This window comes from Hypomesus nipponensis, chromosome 25 (genome assembly GCF_054491055.1).
Source record: "Hypomesus nipponensis isolate SF chromosome 25, ASM5449105v1, whole genome shotgun sequence".
NCBI lineage: Eukaryota > Metazoa > Chordata > Actinopteri > Osmeriformes > Osmeridae > Hypomesus > Hypomesus nipponensis.
Genome location: NC_140385.1, coordinates 2,698,585 through 2,717,269, shown reverse-complemented (window position 1 = coordinate 2,717,269; position 18,685 = coordinate 2,698,585). Strand labels below are relative to the sequence as shown.

Here is an 18,685-nt window from a genome sequence, read left to right as displayed (position 1 = left end):
ATTAACTCGATACTTGTAATTATGCCCACTGCTAAAACAATAAAACAACAACATATTGCCTTGGTCATAAACCAAGTCAGTGTAAACTAGACATGAGGACTACATTAAACTACAATAGGTCAGACAAACCACATTTTAAAAAGCAAAACAAGACCGTAAATAAGGACAAACTAAAGACAAGCAGCCCAACAACAACTAAATAACTGGAAATGAGCCAAAATACGACAATCAGGAATATGAGGTTAAAAATCTTGTAGATCACCGGTCTAATTCTAACAGAAGACGGGTGGGTATCATCGAGCCTACTGTCGTTTTTCGTGGCGTTTTCTTTTTTTTTTATGTTTGTGAATCGGTGTTAATGTTAAGTTGACTCAAAACAACCCCAGACTAATAACGTTATAGAGAAATAGAGAAGCTGCATCGTTACGTCTCTTCAAGACAAGATTATCTCACTTCGTACATGGTCGTGTGTTAGAAAAGACGATGATAGAGTGAGGGAAGAGAGAGAGTGAAAGACTGCGAGAGAGAGTGAGAGAGACTGCAGAGGCCCTTGACAGTCACTTGACCTTGACATGAACAGGTAGTGATGCGCCTGAGATCAGGCACACCCCTCTAAAACAACGGGAGGAAGGCTATTCAAAACGATAGAGAGAGAGACATGAGGCCTTCTGTCGGAGTGAATTATGAAAAGGGGGAGGGGGGGGGGGGGGAACACGACGGCGGTTTGCAGTCGTAGCACATGACTGGTATGACCCTTGAAGTTGAACTTTGCTGCACACACACACACACGGCTACAGACACGAGGTACCTAGTTTCATCAGCACACGTGAAGCATCTGAGAGGTGATCTTTCTAACAGGTGGGAGAAGAAGGAAGGGTCATCAGTTAGGGGCATTGTTAGGCTTTTAAACTCTTCAAAGAATATTCTAGAACCCTTAAACAGTATTCTAGAACCCTTAAACAGTATTCTAGAAGCATCTTGAAACACAAGGCCTATGAAACCAGGGAATCGACAGTTCATGACATAGTCCTAACTAATGGAATATACAGTGTTATATATATATTTATCTAAAAAAAATATGTATACACATCTTTAGTAAATATTTAACAAATGAATATTTTTTTTGATCCCCACCCAATGAAAAACACTTCTGTGGGGGAGGGAGGGGAGGGGGGGCAGGGCAGGCAGACAGACAGTCACACCACGCCTAATGTGGTGTGCTTAAAACTTTTACTCTTCATAAACGCTGGATTACACAGAAATTAGGATTACATTTTTTTTAAAGAGCATCAAAAAAATCTGACTTTTTAAATAGCCACACTTACATAACACAAATGTGAATTTATCTAATTATGTTAAACATGAGACATTTTCCTGATTGCAGTGGGAACAAATGAAGCTGCTGAAAGAAAAAGGCGGGTGGATAATCGACTTTCTCCCGATTAAAATGTGACCGAACATTTAGGCTAATCAACATCAAAGGAAGCACATTGAGGAGTGTCTCGAACAACACAACTGTCATTTGCAGACCTAGCTACATAGGAAAGATGATAACTCACTTCACTGTACAACACACACTCACACACACACACACACACACACACACACACACACACACTAAAGTGGGGGTCACATTATTAGAAATCTTAACAAAGCATTTGAACGGGGAGATCTCGTCAGCATTGAAGCAGTAACATTTTTATGAAAGGAGTCTCTAATTTTCTGCCTCGTTGAAAAAGAGAGGAGAGGGAGAGAGAAAGCGTGCGCGAGTGAGAGAGAGAAGGGCTGAAAAAGGGGGGCAGAGAGGGTGAGGGCGAGAGAAAGAGAGAGAGGAACGAGAGAGAGAATAGGGTTGGAAAAGTGGCAGAGAGGGTGAGGGCGAGAGAAGGAGAGAGAGAGACGGAAGGAAGGAAGGAAAACGAGACGAAGAGTTGCAAGAAAAGCTCTTTTTCTCTTCAACTGGCCCGGGCTTGTCTACCTAGTCACATCAGGGGCCATTTTATACGAGAGGAACACACGAAGAAGACAGCTTCCTTACCTCCACTCCTCCAGGCTCTGATAGTATTATTACAGTAAGATCAGAAGAAGACAGAGGGTGGGGGTGGGGGGGTCTGTTAGAAAATTAGACCAATTATGAAAATAAAAAGTAAAATATTATGAACAATCAATCAAACCAACCAATCACAGCTCTCTAATTTATCAACTCAAACGCACGTCTTAAGTGCTGGTCTCGTAAAAGGGATGCACCTAAAAAAATGCACCTTTTTTTTTTTAAAGTCCTGTTTAGTCTTTGACCCTGCCTTCCACCTCCCCACACCCATCACTCAAAAAAACTTTGCTCTAACTCAACAGAACACTACTAAAATAGTACACAGGTCAGTGTCACCAAACCCTGAAATAGATATAAAATAAAACGATCATAAATACTAAACACACAAACATCAATGAGCATCCCAAGGCATATTTCAGAAGAAGTAAAGAAGAAGAAAAAACAGCCATTAGTAAAGCTGGTGGGGGCCTTGTAATAGACAAGGAGGGCAGTTTGGTTTCTGTCCCAAAATATGTCACAAAACCCATTTGGTCCTCCACTTGCTATCCCATAATAACCCCCACAACCTCTCATAGTTACCCACACTCTCTAGTCTCACCTTCAGACCCCAGTCTTGTTCAGTGTGCAGCCTCGGCTATGCAGTAGCTAGTGAGAGTGACTGGGGAACTTGGTAGGCATAAAAAGCAAAAGGCTGTAGCCTTTTTCCCTGGCCATCACTTTCTACAATAAAAATGAACATTTTCGGAAGCCCCGAAAAATCTGAAAAAAAATAATGGGCTCCACTGGGCCTTGGTTGAGGGTGGTGTGAAATTTGGGGCCGGTCGCTCATACCCTTGGGGGTCAAAAAATTTATTTTCTGGGGGCTAGCGTTTGTCTGGAACGAACCTGTGTTCAGGCAGCCTCCTCTTGCTTGCTGACTTGAATCCGTGCCAAGAGTCTCAGCCAGCCAGCAGAAAGAAAGAGACAGAGAAATGAAAGAGGGGGGAGAGAGAAAGAGAGAGGGGGAGAAAGAAAGAGAGACGGAGCGGAGGAGTTTCATTTTTTAATATAAATTAAAGAAAGAAAGAGAACAGAATAGACTGTAGAAAAGGAGAAGGGATATACGAAAATAATAAATGTGTCTTTTGTGAGTTTTTTTTTTCTTTTTTCTTCTGTGCAGTTCTGTCTAGATGACTCCTCACACCACACCGCACTGCAAACCGACAGTGGAGAGAGAAGCCTACTAGATTAGAACGAACTAAATAAGGAACTCAGAAAGACAAGACTTCTTCTTCTCCCCCTGTTCTTTATGCACTGAGCAACAGAAAAAGAGCACAAACTGGCGCGTAAAAAAAAAAAAAAGATAAATAATAACAGACGCCAAGAAAACGATTAAATATTGTCTATCGGGACTCCCCCCCCCCCCCCCACTTAAAGTTATCAATCTCCAGAACTGTAATAAAAATAACTTAGGAAGATGTAGTAAAATAATTAGACACCGCACAGAAGGGGGCGGAATACAGGACTGGGGAGTGCTGAAAGTACTGTGTCGAAGCCACAGATAGCTTTACCCAAAGGACTCAGAGGCCTAAACCAGTTCTCTCTCTCCCTCTCTCGCACACACACACATGCGTGCGCACACTTACACACACGTGCACACGCTCATCATGAGAGCACACACACACACACACACATAAAGAAAATGTGGAGAGACAAAGGCCACAGTTCTAGAATCGTAAATATGTGTTTGGATTACAACCACAATCACAATATTCTGCCTCGACAAAGTCACACACCAATAGGATTGGCATGGCATGTCATATATCTCGGGTAAAGAGCATAATTCTCTTGGGTAAAGAGCAAAATTTAGATTACAAGAGAGCTGCTAGTGACATAGTTACAGTCTTCAAGTGAATAAAATTAAAAAATATATTTGTTCCCTTCTAATCGTCGGAGTTGAACTTGAATTCAATCATTTCGATTACAGGGGATGTTTATATTCTAGAGCATTTCGGTTGTTTGCTTAAGCCGGCAGATAAGGTTAAATATTAACCCCGGGACACATCTGTGTTGGTACACATTGCATATTCCCTCTGGAATAAAGCCCAGAAGCTTGCCTATTTGTGATCCATCGAATGACACATGCAGTTATCTGGTGTATTTTACATTTTCATTTGTCCATAAGGTTGGGACTCCTGTCGAGGTTGCTACTGTAAAACAGGACAGCACTTTGTGCAACCAGTCAAAGATCACAGGTCTCTTGAAATCACATTCAGATCCAATGTCTCCCTCATTCTGCATAGATAGATCACCGAATAGAACATAATGGAATAGAATAATGGAACTCTGTGCAAATGTATTTGTGTTCTTTATCCTTTCAGAACACCTGTCCTTTTCTCTACCACAGCTTACGAGAAATATTTCTGAAGGCTGATATGTGAGGGAATTATCTTTAGGTCTGTTTGTGAGAGGGTAGGCATGAAATAAAACCAGTATATTAGACACACGCCCACAAAGACCACCAAAAACTAAACACTGGTAAAATAATCTGAAGGCGTAAACTCTACAGAGATTGATACGTGAAGACCTTGCTGTTCTGCTTCGAAAACTGGGAATCTGCAATTCATTTAGCATTATGTTCAGTGGTAATACACCGCATGTATTAATATCACCCCTGAGCGATCAGCCTGCTCAAACGCTGATGTTGCTTTCTCAAGCTGGTTGAACATTCAAATGAACATAGGGTGGCTTACAAAAGAATACCGTTTTTTCTACCTCTAACGTATCTTAAAGGCTTGCCGTTACAACTATAAGTGTCTTTCACACAACGAAAAACGTGGATCTCAAGCACTATAAGTGTGAATAAAATGGGACATGGTGGACTTGTGATAAGTCACAGTACAGTAACCCTAGCAAGTACGTGGCAACGATGACGCAGATATGAATGGCACACCTAGTCGATTCTACGCAGCCGTTTTTGTATTTCAATGTATTTTCCATTTGTATTTGTCAGTGTTACAAATGCATGTAGACGTTTGTCCAGTCTACAATTAAGACTTTTACATCTCTGAATGTGTGCATTTAATAAAGTGTCTAAAAGCTAGAGAAAGACCACTTTTTGCAACAAATTGTGTTATTTTGACATTCTCTTCGGATATGTGGAATACAAAACGATGAGGCATGTTGAGACTGGATATCGATTTGACAGGATTAAACGACTTAACTAACACAAAGGCGGCAATCGTCGACAGCAGCGAGACAATCATCAACATGGCCAGTACAACTTAAGGGCAGCCATTTGGGAAAATACGTTACTATGTACCTTTTTAAAGTACAAAACTGTAGGCTAACATTACAGTAAATGGCAAGAAGCAAATATGTTACGCACATTACATTGTTTGGTGCGCATTACCTGTAGCCTATTATTTTACATTCTTTTTTCAAACTAACCTTGACATTGAAGCATGGATTTTTTTATATAGTCGTTAGAAACACTTTAAATATAAAGATGGGCTGGCTAGCCAAGTTATTTGATAATTTTCCCCCCAACTATAAGATAGTTGGCATTCAACAACTATGGTAAAGGGGGTTGGGCAAGCAAAAAATGCTGACTCAGAACACTACTCGTTCATCAACGCTATTCCGTCTTTGTATTTGAAAATGTGAGTTTCACATCAATACAGAACGTTAACTTCGTTCTGAAGTATTCAACAGCTATCCGGTTGCATCCAAGTAAATGCCTATGTTTTACAAAATAAGACACATTTTCGTCTCGTTAGAATACGGGGGGTGGGGTGGAACCTTGAGGGGGTCGCACGAGCAATTTTAGGGAGGGCTGCAGTATTACGGCAGACCAGCCGCTAACTCACACGGGGGAGTGTCGGGTACAGCCCTTTTGTGAAGCGAAATTAAACAATTCCCCCCGTCTTTTCTGTGATACAACGTATACCACCATGCTGCGCTACATTACTGCTGTAAATGTTTCTGGTTTGAACGCAAGTTCAGTTTCAGCCTACGTCTTTCTAATCATTGTATTTCTCTAGCTAGCTAGGTCGAAGACCAGTTAGCTAGCTATTTCCAGATCCCATCAAAGGAGGGTTGCATTACTGGAATTGTACTATTCCTATCATTCACCGGTACTTAAAATAAAGTTAGCTGGTCTACTTGGAAAACTCATTATGAGACGTGGTTCAACGGCAAAAAAAATGGTAAAGGTTTAAATGAATAAAATATAAAGTTAAAGCTTGATGGCTTTTTGCTTGCAAGCTAACTATAGCTAACAAGTATGCATTCAGAACATAGTGAAATTTGTCAAAACACTGTTAAACAGTTAAGACATCCAGTTACACGTTAAAAAGCTTACCTTGAGTAAAATATCCTTGCGTAATGAAGAATATAAATCTTTTCGAAAATATTCCTTCTATAAATGCATTGGAAAAATGGCAAGTGAATTCACAAAAAAATGTTTTTCAACCCAGGCTCTCATTCTCTGTCAAGGAAAAGTTTGAAAATGGCGCCAATGCCTCGCCTCAGCGGCTCTACTAACACTGGTGACACGAGGCAGAGGGAAAAAAATAAATATAAATTCCAACGGTTGAATTATAATTTTTTACAACATGTATATTATGCGGGTATGATAGACTAATCAATATATGTAGTTAATTTAGCACAAAATGGCTCCTGTGATTTTTATTTAATTTTTGTTTAATTATTCAGTAATAACCGTCAAAGATAGTCCCAGTCGTGGTGCAGGACGGGAGATTATACGACCCGTTGTGTTTTGAATTTCCTAACCGGGAAGTCAAAAATGGAAAGATTTGTCGCCCCCTGTAGTAATATCTATGAAACAGAACACATTTTCTTCGAGTTTCGCGACCACTATGCAACATTTTATCTGAATGCCGTTTGAGACAAGTTTATTCAATTTAGACGTATTTTGTTGAATATGATTGGGAGAAATCACCTATTTGGACACGACGTAGCTGCATTCTTCAGTTTCCGACATCTGTCTGAAACGATGGACATTACATATCTTACCATCCAACCTGGATCAGAAAAAACACGCGCACGCACACGCCCACACACAAGAGAGAGAGACAACAGTCCGGTAAGTGAGTCAAGTGACCCGTAATTTTACACACACATTTCCAAAAGTCATCTTTCTGAAAGTCTTATAAACACTGAGTCACAGTCTCCTGTAGGCCTATGTAGTTGAGCTTGTTCATGCACACAGCAGAAACACGTCTTTCACAACCACTTTTAATCTTTCACTCTAGGGTTAAGAATTCAGGTCAACAATCTTGTTTTCCCCTCTCGTTGCAGTGGAAGTCATGGTCTGTCAGCCAGTGGAACGACAGGACACAGGTTAAGTGCCCTGCCTAGTGGCATCAGTGGGGCCAGGGAGCTAAGTGATGGGCTTGTTTTTGTGAATGAGTGGAGTTCCTGGAGCTGACAGTGGTCTTCCCACCCCTCCTCTCTGTGTCTGTGTGTGTGTGTGTGTGTGTGTGTGTGTGTGTGTGTGTGTGTGTGTGTGTGTGTGTACTCAGCAGTACATTAGCTTGGTCATTGACCTTTGGGGCGGTGTTCAAATGAATGGGATGATTATTAACATTATTGCTGATCTAGTTTACAAAGCCATGACCACACACACACACACACACACAAGCACACACACACAAGCACACACACGGGGCAAAAGATTTACATTCAACATGTTTAATCCAGTAAGTGTGTCACACATTGTCAAAATAGCAGGCAGGAACAAGTTAAACAGGAAATATTGTACTTTTTAACATCAAGAGCAGTCAAACAGAGAAACAAAGTTGCGCACATGTCATTAAAACATCAAACATGTTCGTGACCGTCACCTAGTGTCATTATTAACCTGAGGTAAAACGTTCAATGAGATTGTTTAAAATCTCTCACTTTGCCATTGAGTCATCTTCCAAAAGATACAGTACACGCCTACAGATGATCACTGGCCACACCCCTCTCTTATACTCTTCACATTGAGGATTCAAGTTGTTCCACCCGTCAATGTTTTACACACAACAACATGAACCAGGATGCAGACCCCTTTCAGCCAATGAGGATGTTCCGAGCCTTGGAATGCCGGAATCCCTTCATTCGGAAGTCGACATGACATTCCAGTTCATTCTACCGTGAACTTGACTTTAGGTAAGGCTTTGTGTAGGTATACCGGAGTCCTTGCCTTTTTTTTCTCCTTCTTCTTTCCGTTCACCCCCTCCTCCACCTCCACCTCTACCTCTCCTCCACCCCCCTCTCCCCCTTCCTCGTTGCCCAGCCCAGCCATCATCCTCAGAGACCACAGCAGGCTGTGCTTGTGGTAGTTGTCGTGATGATGGTTGTTGTGGTTGCCGTGGGCGTTGCCCCTGGCGGCGTGGGGGGTGGTGGTGGTGGTGTCAGGCGGGTGGCAGCAGGGGGCGCTCTTCTCCTTGGTGAGGAAGTAGAGGAGGGCATTGAGCCAGGCGTTGAAGGAAGCCAGGGGCCGGGTGATCTTGTAGCACATGGAGACCATGGTCATGGTGTGGCATGGCACCCTCTTCGTCACCTTGAGGACGAGGAAGATGGTGCGCGTCACGTGGAACGGGAAGAAGCACAGGGCGAAGAGGAGGGTGATGGTGATGATGGTCCTGATGGATTTGCGACGCCTGTGGGCGTAAGGGGAGTGCGCGCCCAGGATGATCGACATCCCCTCCCTTCCTCCCCCTCCCCCTATCACGCTGTCTGGCCTCCCCCCCCCCGCCCCCGCTCTCCCTCCCCCGGGCGTGGCGGCGGGGCCCTGAGACCGCAGGGTCCTGAAGATGGTGAGGACCACGTGGGAGTAGCACCACGCGATGATGGAGAACGGCAGGAAGAAGCCCAGCAGGTGGAGGATGATGCCGTACGGAACGTACTCTGAGAACTCCCTGTCGATGGCGTCGTCCCAGCAGTTCTGGAACGCCTCCACCCCGTTGCCGTGGTTGCCCGCGTGCGGGTCGCCGTTCACCGTCACCGCCGAGCCCATCTCCCTGGTCATGTGACCCGTCTTGGCGAATCGGAAGATGGGGCAGGTGAGGGCGAACACCACTACCCAGACCAGGACGCAGGTGGCCTTCACGGCCCTTTTGCTCTCCAGAGTGATGGTCCTCATGGGGTGGCAGATGCCCAGGTAGCGGTGCACAGAGATGCAGGTGAGGAAGAAGATGGAGCAGTACAGGTTGAAGTAGAACAGGAAGCGGACCAGGCGGCACATGAAGTCCCCAAACACCCAGTTGTCCCTCATCATGTAGCTGGCGATGAGGAAGGGCAGGGAGAGGCCGTACATGAAGTCCGTGGAAGCCAGGTTCACCATGTAGATGAGCGAGGCGTTCCAGGGCTTGGTGCGTCGGAAGGAACGGAACAGGACGATGGAGTTGAGGGAGATGCTGAAGAGGAAAGTGAAGGAGTAGCAGATGGGGAGGAAAATGTACTTGTAGGACTCGTCGATGCTGCAGGAGGAGGCGACGTGGGCGGAGGAGGAGTTGAGGACGGCGTGGGGCGCGGCGGCGGCGGCGAGACCCGTCGATGGGACGCTCGTTTCCGCGGTCGTCATGGTTGCGCGCTGGCGTTGCCGCGGGGGTGACGGTGGTGGCAGCTGCTGTGGAGGTGCGCCTGTTTCATTTTCCCATTCCCCCTCTCGACCTTCTAGAACCTTCTAGAACTGTCCGGCGGCTCTCGGAACGTTAAAATCCACTCTCACGTTCCGGAGTTGGTTCTGTCTACTGAGCGAGAGAGATAGAGTCGGAGAGAGATAGAAAGAGAGCATTTAGTTCATAGGGTCTCAATCCGCTTCTCTCACATACCTGATCCCTCATTCAGTAAGTCAGGCCTGGATCAATCAAAACCATGAGTCTGTAACTCATGTACAGCCAGACCCTTACCCTGTTCCCTTATGACGACTGTATCTCCACTCCCACCCCCACCCTATTTTTCCTGCTGTGTACCAGGATCTCTGGACACTGCTGATTCAGTATGTTCTCACTCCATTAACTCTGCAATCAGTAACTACTCACTTCCCCTCAATCTGTCCATCCATCCATTCATTCATCCGTCCATACATCCATCTGTCCTTCCATCCATCCACCTGTGTCCATACATCCTTTCATCTTTTCCATCGTCACCCCTCAGTCTATAAACCTTATCCCCTCACCCCCCCCCCCATGTAACACACACGCATGATAAGCAGGATGTGTGTGCGTGTGTGTGAGTTTGTGTATAGTCTGTGTGTGTAGTATGTGTGTGAGTTTGTGTATGGTCTGTGTGTGAGTTTGTGTATGGTCTGTGTGTGTGAGTGTGAGTTTGTGTATGGTCTGTGTGTGTGTGTGTGTGTGAGTTTGTGTATGGTCTGTGTGTGTGTGTGAGTTTGTGTATGGTCTGTGTGTGTGTGTGTGTGTGTGCACCATCACGTCACACTTTTACAGGTAAATAGGGGTGCCGTGTCCAGAGGGTTCTGGCACTGAAAAATAAACACTGACACACTGCTGGAAACACCCAATCCCATCCAGCCCACCTCAGGATCATCGCTGAGGGTAGAACTGGGTGAACCGATCACACACTGAAAGCACTGTGGCAAGTGTCAAAGCATATTTTTGGGGGACAGTCTCTCAACTCGTTTGTTGCCTTGGGGTCATTGTGACACTCCTTTTACACCCCGACTGTGGGTCACAATGACTCAAAGGCAGCACAATGAATGTCCTTCTTTAATGAATATTCTGAGTATAAAATTTTTGGTGAATTCTGAGTTAATACAACACCCCCCCCCCCCCCCCAACACACACACACACACAACTGGTTTCGTCACAACAAACAGAAGAGTTGACTAATGACGGCAATAAATCCAAGTGTACTTAGGAACGTGGCATATAAATGCCTGCATCACTGTCACAGCAGGAGAGAGGGCAGGCCGAGGGACTCACCCGCTCAAACAAGATGTTCTAGTCTCCTCTGGCTCCCATGGTCGGAAAACAAACAGTTGTAAGAAGAAGACAAAAAGGCGCAAAAGGAAACCTCGGGTTGATTCAACAAGTGTTTCTAACGAGGGGGAGGGAAAGCAGAAAGGACAAAAGAAGAAAAATAAACAGTCAAGATTTCAACCCCAGAAAAAACTATATGTTGAAAAACAAAATCCAAGTCATCGCTCCGTTCCCTGGAAAGCTTCTCATGGAAAGAGGAGTCACCTTGGGCTGTCTGGTCTCCACCTGCGTCTCGCTCCTGCTGAACGCTCAGATGGATCATCCGTCCCAGACCGTGTCTGTTGTCGAGCTGTCGTCCCTCCTTTCCTCCCTCCCCTCCCCACCTCTCCTCCCACCCTCGTTCCTTTCCTCCCTCCTCTCCTCTCCCTCTCTCACTCCTCCTTTTGTGCTGAGATAGACGTTTGGCAATGCAAACTCTGGACTGCCTGGACACACACACTCACACACACTCATACAGACAACCATGTACACAATATTACTCTCAGACGATTAAACACCACACACGGTCTAGCATCCATGTACTATTGCACAAACTGACTGAAACACACTCATAGAGACAGACACACACACACACTCATAGAGACAGACAGACACACACACACACACACGAGCATGTACAAATAAACCGTTTCCATAACAGACAAAGTCAAGCTTCCCCAAAAGCATCAAAAACTACAAAAATGTATCGTCACTACAAAGAAACACAATCATTACAGACACACAGTTGGCTCGATGGTTTATTGAAACCCAAACAGAGAGGCCAAACTGTTAGAAACACGGTTTGTGTTAACGTGTGCAGAGGGCGTTGTGTGTATGCGGTGCCCAGCTCCCCTGTGTGTGTGTGTGTGTGTGTACACCAGTGGGGTTGTGTGTGTGTACACTTGTGTCTACTGCATGTGAACCCACATACTGTGACATTTGCTCCCTCAAAAAGAAGTGTTTAATCACACAACACGAGGTGTGCGTGTTCCAGGCAAGCCAGAGAGCTCGTTATGTTTTCATCACAACAAACAGCCGGATTCCACGTATGCCCATTCCCCTTAGAGCCCGCTGCACCAAACATTACTCATAAAAAAATTAAATTAAAAAAAACATAATAAAAACTAAAATCATCTTCTCAATACTCATCTGGGCTCGCTTGATCTTGCCTGGAGGAGTAATGGAGACAGACGGAAGCTGGTCATTCCAGGCAGACCTGAGTCGACGAGTGAGGGTGAGACAGGCTGGGAATCACTTTGTCAGAGAGGAAGTCTTTTCCTGGCGTTCCCCAGGATGTTAGACAGTTAGAGCTTTGTTTTAAGACAGAACCATGTTCAGTTAATTACTAGGATTAACTACACACCGATCATGTAGGGACAAAGACTATGAAATGGTTTTCCCATTGAAAGATTTAAAATCCCTTCTAAATGTTGAAATCCAACAGAGGACTGGTGCTCCACAGGAAGCAGTAGCAGCATGGTGATTATTCCTTAACCTGCCAGTTTTGTTCCCTTTCAGAGTTAACTCAAACCCTTAAAAACAATAAAATAAAAAAATAGACTGGATACACAATTTCTCAATAAAAATAAAAAAACACACCAAAAACAATAAAATAAACCAAAGCGCTGTGCAATCAAATCATGTAAAAGTCTTTCTTCTTCTTCCTTCTCGGAGGGATGCAGTCTCTTCTTCACAGTGATTGTTCGGTGGAGCGGCCGGACACAGGAAGTGAGGTGGCGGGGTCAGAGTGAGGTCATATCCTGTACCTCCAGCAGCATGGCGTCCTGCTCCGTCCTCAGCTGGTCTCTGGTCTGCAGGCGGCCCACCAGTTCTTCACTCAGGTCTGAGGAGACAACAGTCACGCCATTGCAGTCTGTGTGTGTGTGTGTGTGTGTGTGTAAGTGTGTCTGTGTGTGAGTGTGAGTGTGTGTGTGTGTGTGTGTGAGTGTGTCTGTGTGTGTGTGTGTGAGTGTGTGTGTGTGTGTGTGTGAGTGTGTCTGTGTGTGTGTGTGTGAGTGTGTCTGTGTGTGTGTGCGTGAGTGTCTCTGTGTGTGTGAGCGTGTGTCTGTGTGTGTGAGTGTGTGAGAGTGTGTCTGTGTGAGTGTGTAAGTGTGTCTGTGTGTGAGTGTGTGTGTGTGTGTGTGTGAGTGTGTGTGTGTGTCTGTGTGTGAGTGTGTCTGTGTGTGTGACCTCTGACCTTGGATGGCCTGGCCTAGAGAGCTGTGCAAGGCTTGGAGCTCCTGGGTGCTGAAGGTCACCAGGTCACTCCTGTCCAGCCTCCTCCTCTTCCCCAGCAGGGAGTCGCTGCTCACCGGCCTCTGTGGAGGGGGTGAGGAGGGGTCATGTCTAGATATCAAAGCCTATTCCCTCCCTCCCTTTTTCCTATCCTACTAATCGCCTTCTCTCCTTCCTGTCCAGCTCCTACAGCCCCTCCCTCCCTCTCTCCATCCCTCCCTCCCATTCCTCCCTCACCTCCTTTTTCTGCTCGCTCCTCAGCTTGTCTCTGAGCGCGCCCAGTGCAGCCCTGACCTCGAACTTGAAGCCTGATGATTTGCTGTTGTTGCCGGTGGGAGGAGCCTGTGGCACCGGCCCCGCCCCCTTCTTCCCAGTCACCTGAGCAAAAGATGGTGACAAGGTGAATACTGAGTACGCGTCAGAGCGTGTGTGTGGAAAGCAAGTGTGTGAATAGCATATTCACATTTAGTCATTTAGCAGACGCTCTTATCCAGAGCGACTTACAGTAAGTACAGGGACATTCCCCCCCTACGTAGGTAGGGTAAAGTGCCTTGCCCAAGGACACAACTTAATTTTGCACGCCGGGAATCAAACCGGCAACCTTTGATTAATAACCTGATTCCCTAACCGCTCAGCCATCTGACGGCACGACCCCCGGTATACGTGTTAGTGACAGAGAGTGTGTGTGTGTGTGTGTGTGAGTGTATGTTTGAATGTGTGAGAGGGAAAAAATGCTCCAACCATTTTCCTAGTGTTCTCCTCCTCTTCCTCTTCCTCACTCTCACTGTTGTTGATGAAGCACAGCTGCAGGTTCGTCTGGGTCTGAAGACTGAGGAACAGGGGCCAACAAATACGAGATAAGACGAGAGAGAGACAGAACACAGGAGAGAGAGAGAGACAGAGACAGAACACAGGAGAGAGAGAGAGAGAGAGAAAGAGAGAGAGAGAGAGAGAGAGAGAGAGAGAGAGGGAGAGAGGGGAGGGGGGGGGGACAGAACACAGGAGTGGGAGAGAGATCATCCACTCTCAGGTTACCAATACATGCTACTGTTGTGTGTCTGTGTGTGTACGTGTGTGTCTGTGTGTATGTGTACGTGTGTGTATGAATGTGTGTGTATATCCTTACCGGGATGTCAGGGCCGTCACCCTGCTGGTCCCGTCCTCCTCTCCCTCCTCCCACGTCTCCCTGGTCCTGCCTCGCTCCCTCACCTCCGCCCAGGCCATCGGCACCCTGCCTCGCTCCAACACACTGGACGACTGAGGACGGAAGAACGAGGAAGGACTTATCCATCCCTCTCTCCCCCCGCAGTGAGTACACAGTCTACTAGTCAGTCTGCTAGTAATCGTATAACCAACATAGTTGTTTTTGGAGGTAGCCCACTGGGTCAGAAGAGGAACAGCACAGGCTGCAGTCGACATCCAGTTTTAAAACTCAGGTCGCCACGGTGACCGGTATGGTAACGGGCCAACCAGATTACCTCATGCCACACACACACACACACCTGTTCTGTCTGACAGAGTGATGACATCACCTCTGACCCCTCACCTTCTCCTTCCTCTCCTCTTCCTGCTTCTCCAGCTCAGCAATGCGCAGGCTCAAGGCCTCCCAGTGCATGATGGGTAATCCCAGGTCGTCTTCGCCGTAGCCTTCCTGCCAGACCATTGCCGCCCCCTCAGCATCATCTTCCTCCTCCTCCTCCTCCTCCTCATCGCTCTCCTTCTCCCTCTCCTCCTCCTCTGTCTCGTCGCTCTCTTTCTCCTCACCCCGCTCCCTCTCTCTCTCCTTCTCTCCCTCCATCTTTCTCTGTTCTGGTAGTGAGGGGTGTCTGTGGGTCAACCAGGGGCAGATCATTAACACCTTACATCTTATAAACAACATACAGGCTACAATTTAAGCAATAACTTATATGACATTACTATACTATAAAATACTTAGGATTTGTTTTTGTCCTACAGAACGAATGTGCAAGCGATCAATTACTTATTTTCTTCGAAATCAAACAAGTCTATAGGTCTCTTCCAACTGAGGATTCACCCAGACGCAATAGCAACCGTTGTCCACGTAAACATATAAGAGCTTAACGTCTAACACATTAGCATTGTGTTACATAAGCGAGACTGGCGAGCCACTAATCACGAAAATACAAAATTATAAACGATTTTTTCAGGCCTGCAAACTGTAGGCTATTTTTCGAGTTAGAAAGTTAGGCCTAAAAGTTTAGATAAACCCGCATTGCTTAACCCGTTTTAAACCGTCAAAAACGCCTTTACATCAACATTGATTCATGATCGATCAATTGTGTAACCCAATACTTCTTTACACTTACCAGAATCCCCTGGGAGAGGAATAACAGGCTAGATTTCTTGCGCTGTCAAACTGGGAGGACAGTCCGTCCACATAACTTTCTCTTCCTCCAGCTAACTCTTCTGTGTTCCTTATTATTCTCCCTCCTTCTTTTCCTCCGTCTTTCCCCCTTCCACCCTTCTTTTCATTCCGTGCTTATTCACCTAAACTTTTTTTTTTTTCTTCTTCACTCAACAGGCAGAAGAATAATTGCAACCGACGTGCGTGCACAAGCGGACTAAAGTTTAAATGTTCAATACCTGCAGGTTGTTTGCAAGTTTAGTCTTGGCGTTGGCAGTGTCGCGGTCTGGCACCCAGGAGAAAATCCATTCGTTCTTGCGCCAAACAATCGGAACAAAAGCTCACCAAAACTAGAGGAATTTCACGGCTTTTCTACAGAGCGGTGGTGAAGGAGGATACGGCGAAAAGGAAAGAAAATGACTAGGTGTCCAATTTCAACGTTTTCACGCGAACTGCTGCTGTTCAAACGGGAGACAGAAAACAACGTCACTGGAGGAGTAGTTTTTGATTGTCAAATTATTAGAAAGAAAAAAAACGTTAAGAAAAATACAAATCAGGCGGCAAAGAACAGAGGATCTACATTTCATTAATAATTAAACACGTTTAGGAGGAAGTGACAACTGCCTCGAGTGTATATAGGCAAGAAGTCACATGCCAACAAGTTTTTACAGGCGTGTGATAGATGGGGTCATTCCTCCAAGACATATTCAAAAACAGTCACCGCAAATAGGCTGCAAGCTGGGGCCACCGAGTGCTGCCTGAATACACAGTAGTTTAAACAACTCAAAAATGCTCTTACAGGTCAACGCGACCCTTCCAGGCCTCTGTCAAAAGGCTTAAACATAGATAACGGAGTAGGCACGTTTCAGAAGTTCTCCGTGTGTGCACTTTTGGAGGAAAACAGACAGTTCTCTTGTACCCCGAGATAGGCTACAATAATAATAATAGTGACATAAAACTGATTTCTGGAATTATATTCAGAGCCGGGACATGCTACCAAGAAACAGTGTTATTACGTTCCTAGCAAACTTTTTTAACGTTCTTAGCAAACTCCTCTAATCCCGGAGCGATACATGATGTCATTGTATTTGTGTGTGATTTATGACGCAGTCAGGCATTTGTCACACGCGCATGCCACAGGGCAGATGACACACCGTGGCACACAGCGGAAACGACTGACTAGCCGTTCCGGGGGGACGAATATTAGTTGTAGATACTTTTTGAAAGAGATACTAGCAGAGATTTATCATTGATTAATTTAAATGTAAAGTGTTTAAAGGCTGACGGTTCCCGCACGTTCTTCTTTCGGTTTAATATTAGCCAAGGTCCTGTCATTTGGCAAAACTTCACAAACTGTATTATTTGGCACATTTAAAACTTGAAAGACGTCAACAGAAAAGTTGACGTGGTCGCTGTGATTTATATGATGTTCTGCGGAATTTGACCTCTCTCTATTTTGAGCGTATACTGCCCTCCTGTGGATAAATATTGAACTGCAATTTGAGTGGCCTTAAAAATATATATTTTTAATTAAATAATGACACTTACACAAACATTACAAGTAAAACAAATATGCATGCTCTCTCTCTTCTTTTCTTTCTCTCTTTGTATGTCTCTCTTTCTTTCACACCCACGCGACAGAGTGAGAAAGAAACCGACATCTAGTGCGTGGGAACAAAAGTGAACAGACCAGAGGTCGTACTGACAGGTAAGCAGCGAAGTGTCTTTATTTTGTTGCAAGAATTAAAAGCTGGCATTCATGGATATACACGCGCTACAGAAGCTTTTCAAGCCCAATAAACAGTGACTGTAACATGATGATGCAGATTACTTCCGGGATGAAAAACTATTATGAAAAGAAAGTACAAGAAAATAAAAAACATGGCACTATTTTGTATAATATTGCTTTTTCCACACCGAGCCTCTCCTTTCACGCGACTAACGCTCAAAGATAACATCCTCATTTTCATCATCGTCATTATACAATAAATGTAATTTCATTTAAATATCAAATATATTTAATGTTTTATATTATTGCTAACATCAAATGTAACCTCAAAGCTATGATACTCTTAATGATAAGTGTAATAATAATCATAGTAGTCAAAATACACGCCAGTTCAAGGTATACTGGTACAGGGAAATAACAGTCAGAATCTTTGAGTAGAATACAGAGAAAGGAGCGGGTGCTCGGGACATGCACAAAGGGATTTCATTGGAGGAAAAGGAGGTACGCGGGCCCTCTTATTGGACAAGAGGTTCATGAGCAGCTGTCATTCATCCATCGGAACACTCACACAGTCACTCTCTCGTGCGTTCTTATTCAGTCAAACGATAGTATCTAAATACTTACAGATAGTCTTTCACTTTTCTAAATTATTTTCATTGATATTAGTAACGTTTTTTTCTCTTTGAAGCTAGACTACTCTACTCCAGTCTTAAATAGAAGATTACATGCCTGGTGGATAAACCAATTATTATACTTGCTGGAGGACCCACTGACCAATCACATTGCTGATCCAGATCACTTCCACAGTGTCAACGCAAGTTGAAATAAATATGACGTAATCACAAACATAAACAGACAAAAACAGTAGGCACATATATTAACAAATGGTGACACAAGGACAGGTATATATTGGTGAGTTACACACGCACACATACACACACACATACACACACTCACTGGCTTTGCCGTAGTTATAAATAACAATGTTGCATTGATAAATTACATGAGTACAGACAGGAGTGGATTCATAACCCTGTTCTCTCTCCCCCTCCCTTCTCCTCTCTCTCCCCCCCTCCCTTCTCCTGCCTCTCCTACTATTTCATCTCTCCTTTGCCTTTATCCTAAAAACTGTCCGTCCCTCCCTCCCTCCCTCCCTCCCTCCCTCCCTCCCTCCCTCCCTCCCTCCCTCCCTCCCTCCCTCCCTCCCTCCCTCCCTCCCTCCCTCCCTCCCTCCCTCCCTCCCTCCCTCCCTCCCTCCCTCCCTCCCTCCCTCCCTGCCTCCCTCCCTCCCTCCCTCCCTCCCTCCCTCCCTCCCTCCCTCCCCCAGAGCTGTC

General features: G+C 45.2%; 2 protein-coding genes across 4 annotated transcripts; both read right to left on the bottom strand.

The window, feature by feature from the left end:
• Positions 1 to 7,345: 7,345 nt before the first annotated feature.
• Positions 7,346 to 11,396, bottom strand: LOC146221757 (P2Y purinoceptor 3). 2 transcript variants are annotated; one of them, XM_084691981.1, is made up of 2 exons: positions 10,987 to 11,396; positions 7,346 to 9,792 (listed from the first exon to the last, which is right to left on the bottom strand). In XM_084691981.1, the coding sequence occupies exon 2, from the start codon at positions 9,621 to 9,623 to the stop codon at positions 8,181 to 8,183; it is 1,443 nt and encodes a 480-aa protein (XP_084548107.1). In that variant the 5' UTR covers positions 9,624 to 9,792; positions 10,987 to 11,396; the 3' UTR covers positions 7,346 to 8,180. The 2 variants fall into 2 exon arrangements, with proteins under 2 accessions (XP_084548107.1, XP_084548108.1); XM_084691982.1 differs by having other exon boundaries at positions 7,346 to 9,789.
• A 366-nt stretch (positions 11,397 to 11,762) lies between these two features.
• Positions 11,763 to 16,683, bottom strand: LOC146221756 (schwannomin-interacting protein 1). Of its 2 annotated transcripts, XM_084691998.1 has the most exons (8): positions 16,422 to 16,683; positions 15,585 to 16,080; positions 14,804 to 15,083; positions 14,384 to 14,514; positions 13,999 to 14,086; positions 13,495 to 13,635; positions 13,220 to 13,340; positions 11,763 to 12,865 (listed from the first exon to the last, which is right to left on the bottom strand). In XM_084691998.1, exons 3-8 carry the CDS (start codon positions 15,053 to 15,055, stop codon positions 12,765 to 12,767), a joined length of 834 nt encoding a protein of 277 aa, XP_084548124.1. In that variant the 5' UTR covers positions 15,056 to 15,083; positions 15,585 to 16,080; positions 16,422 to 16,683; the 3' UTR covers positions 11,763 to 12,764. The 2 variants fall into 2 exon arrangements, with proteins under 2 accessions (XP_084548124.1, XP_084548125.1); XM_084691999.1 differs by lacking the exon at positions 16,422 to 16,683 and having other exon boundaries at positions 15,862 to 16,342.
• Between the last annotated feature and the right edge of the window lie 2,002 nt (positions 16,684 to 18,685).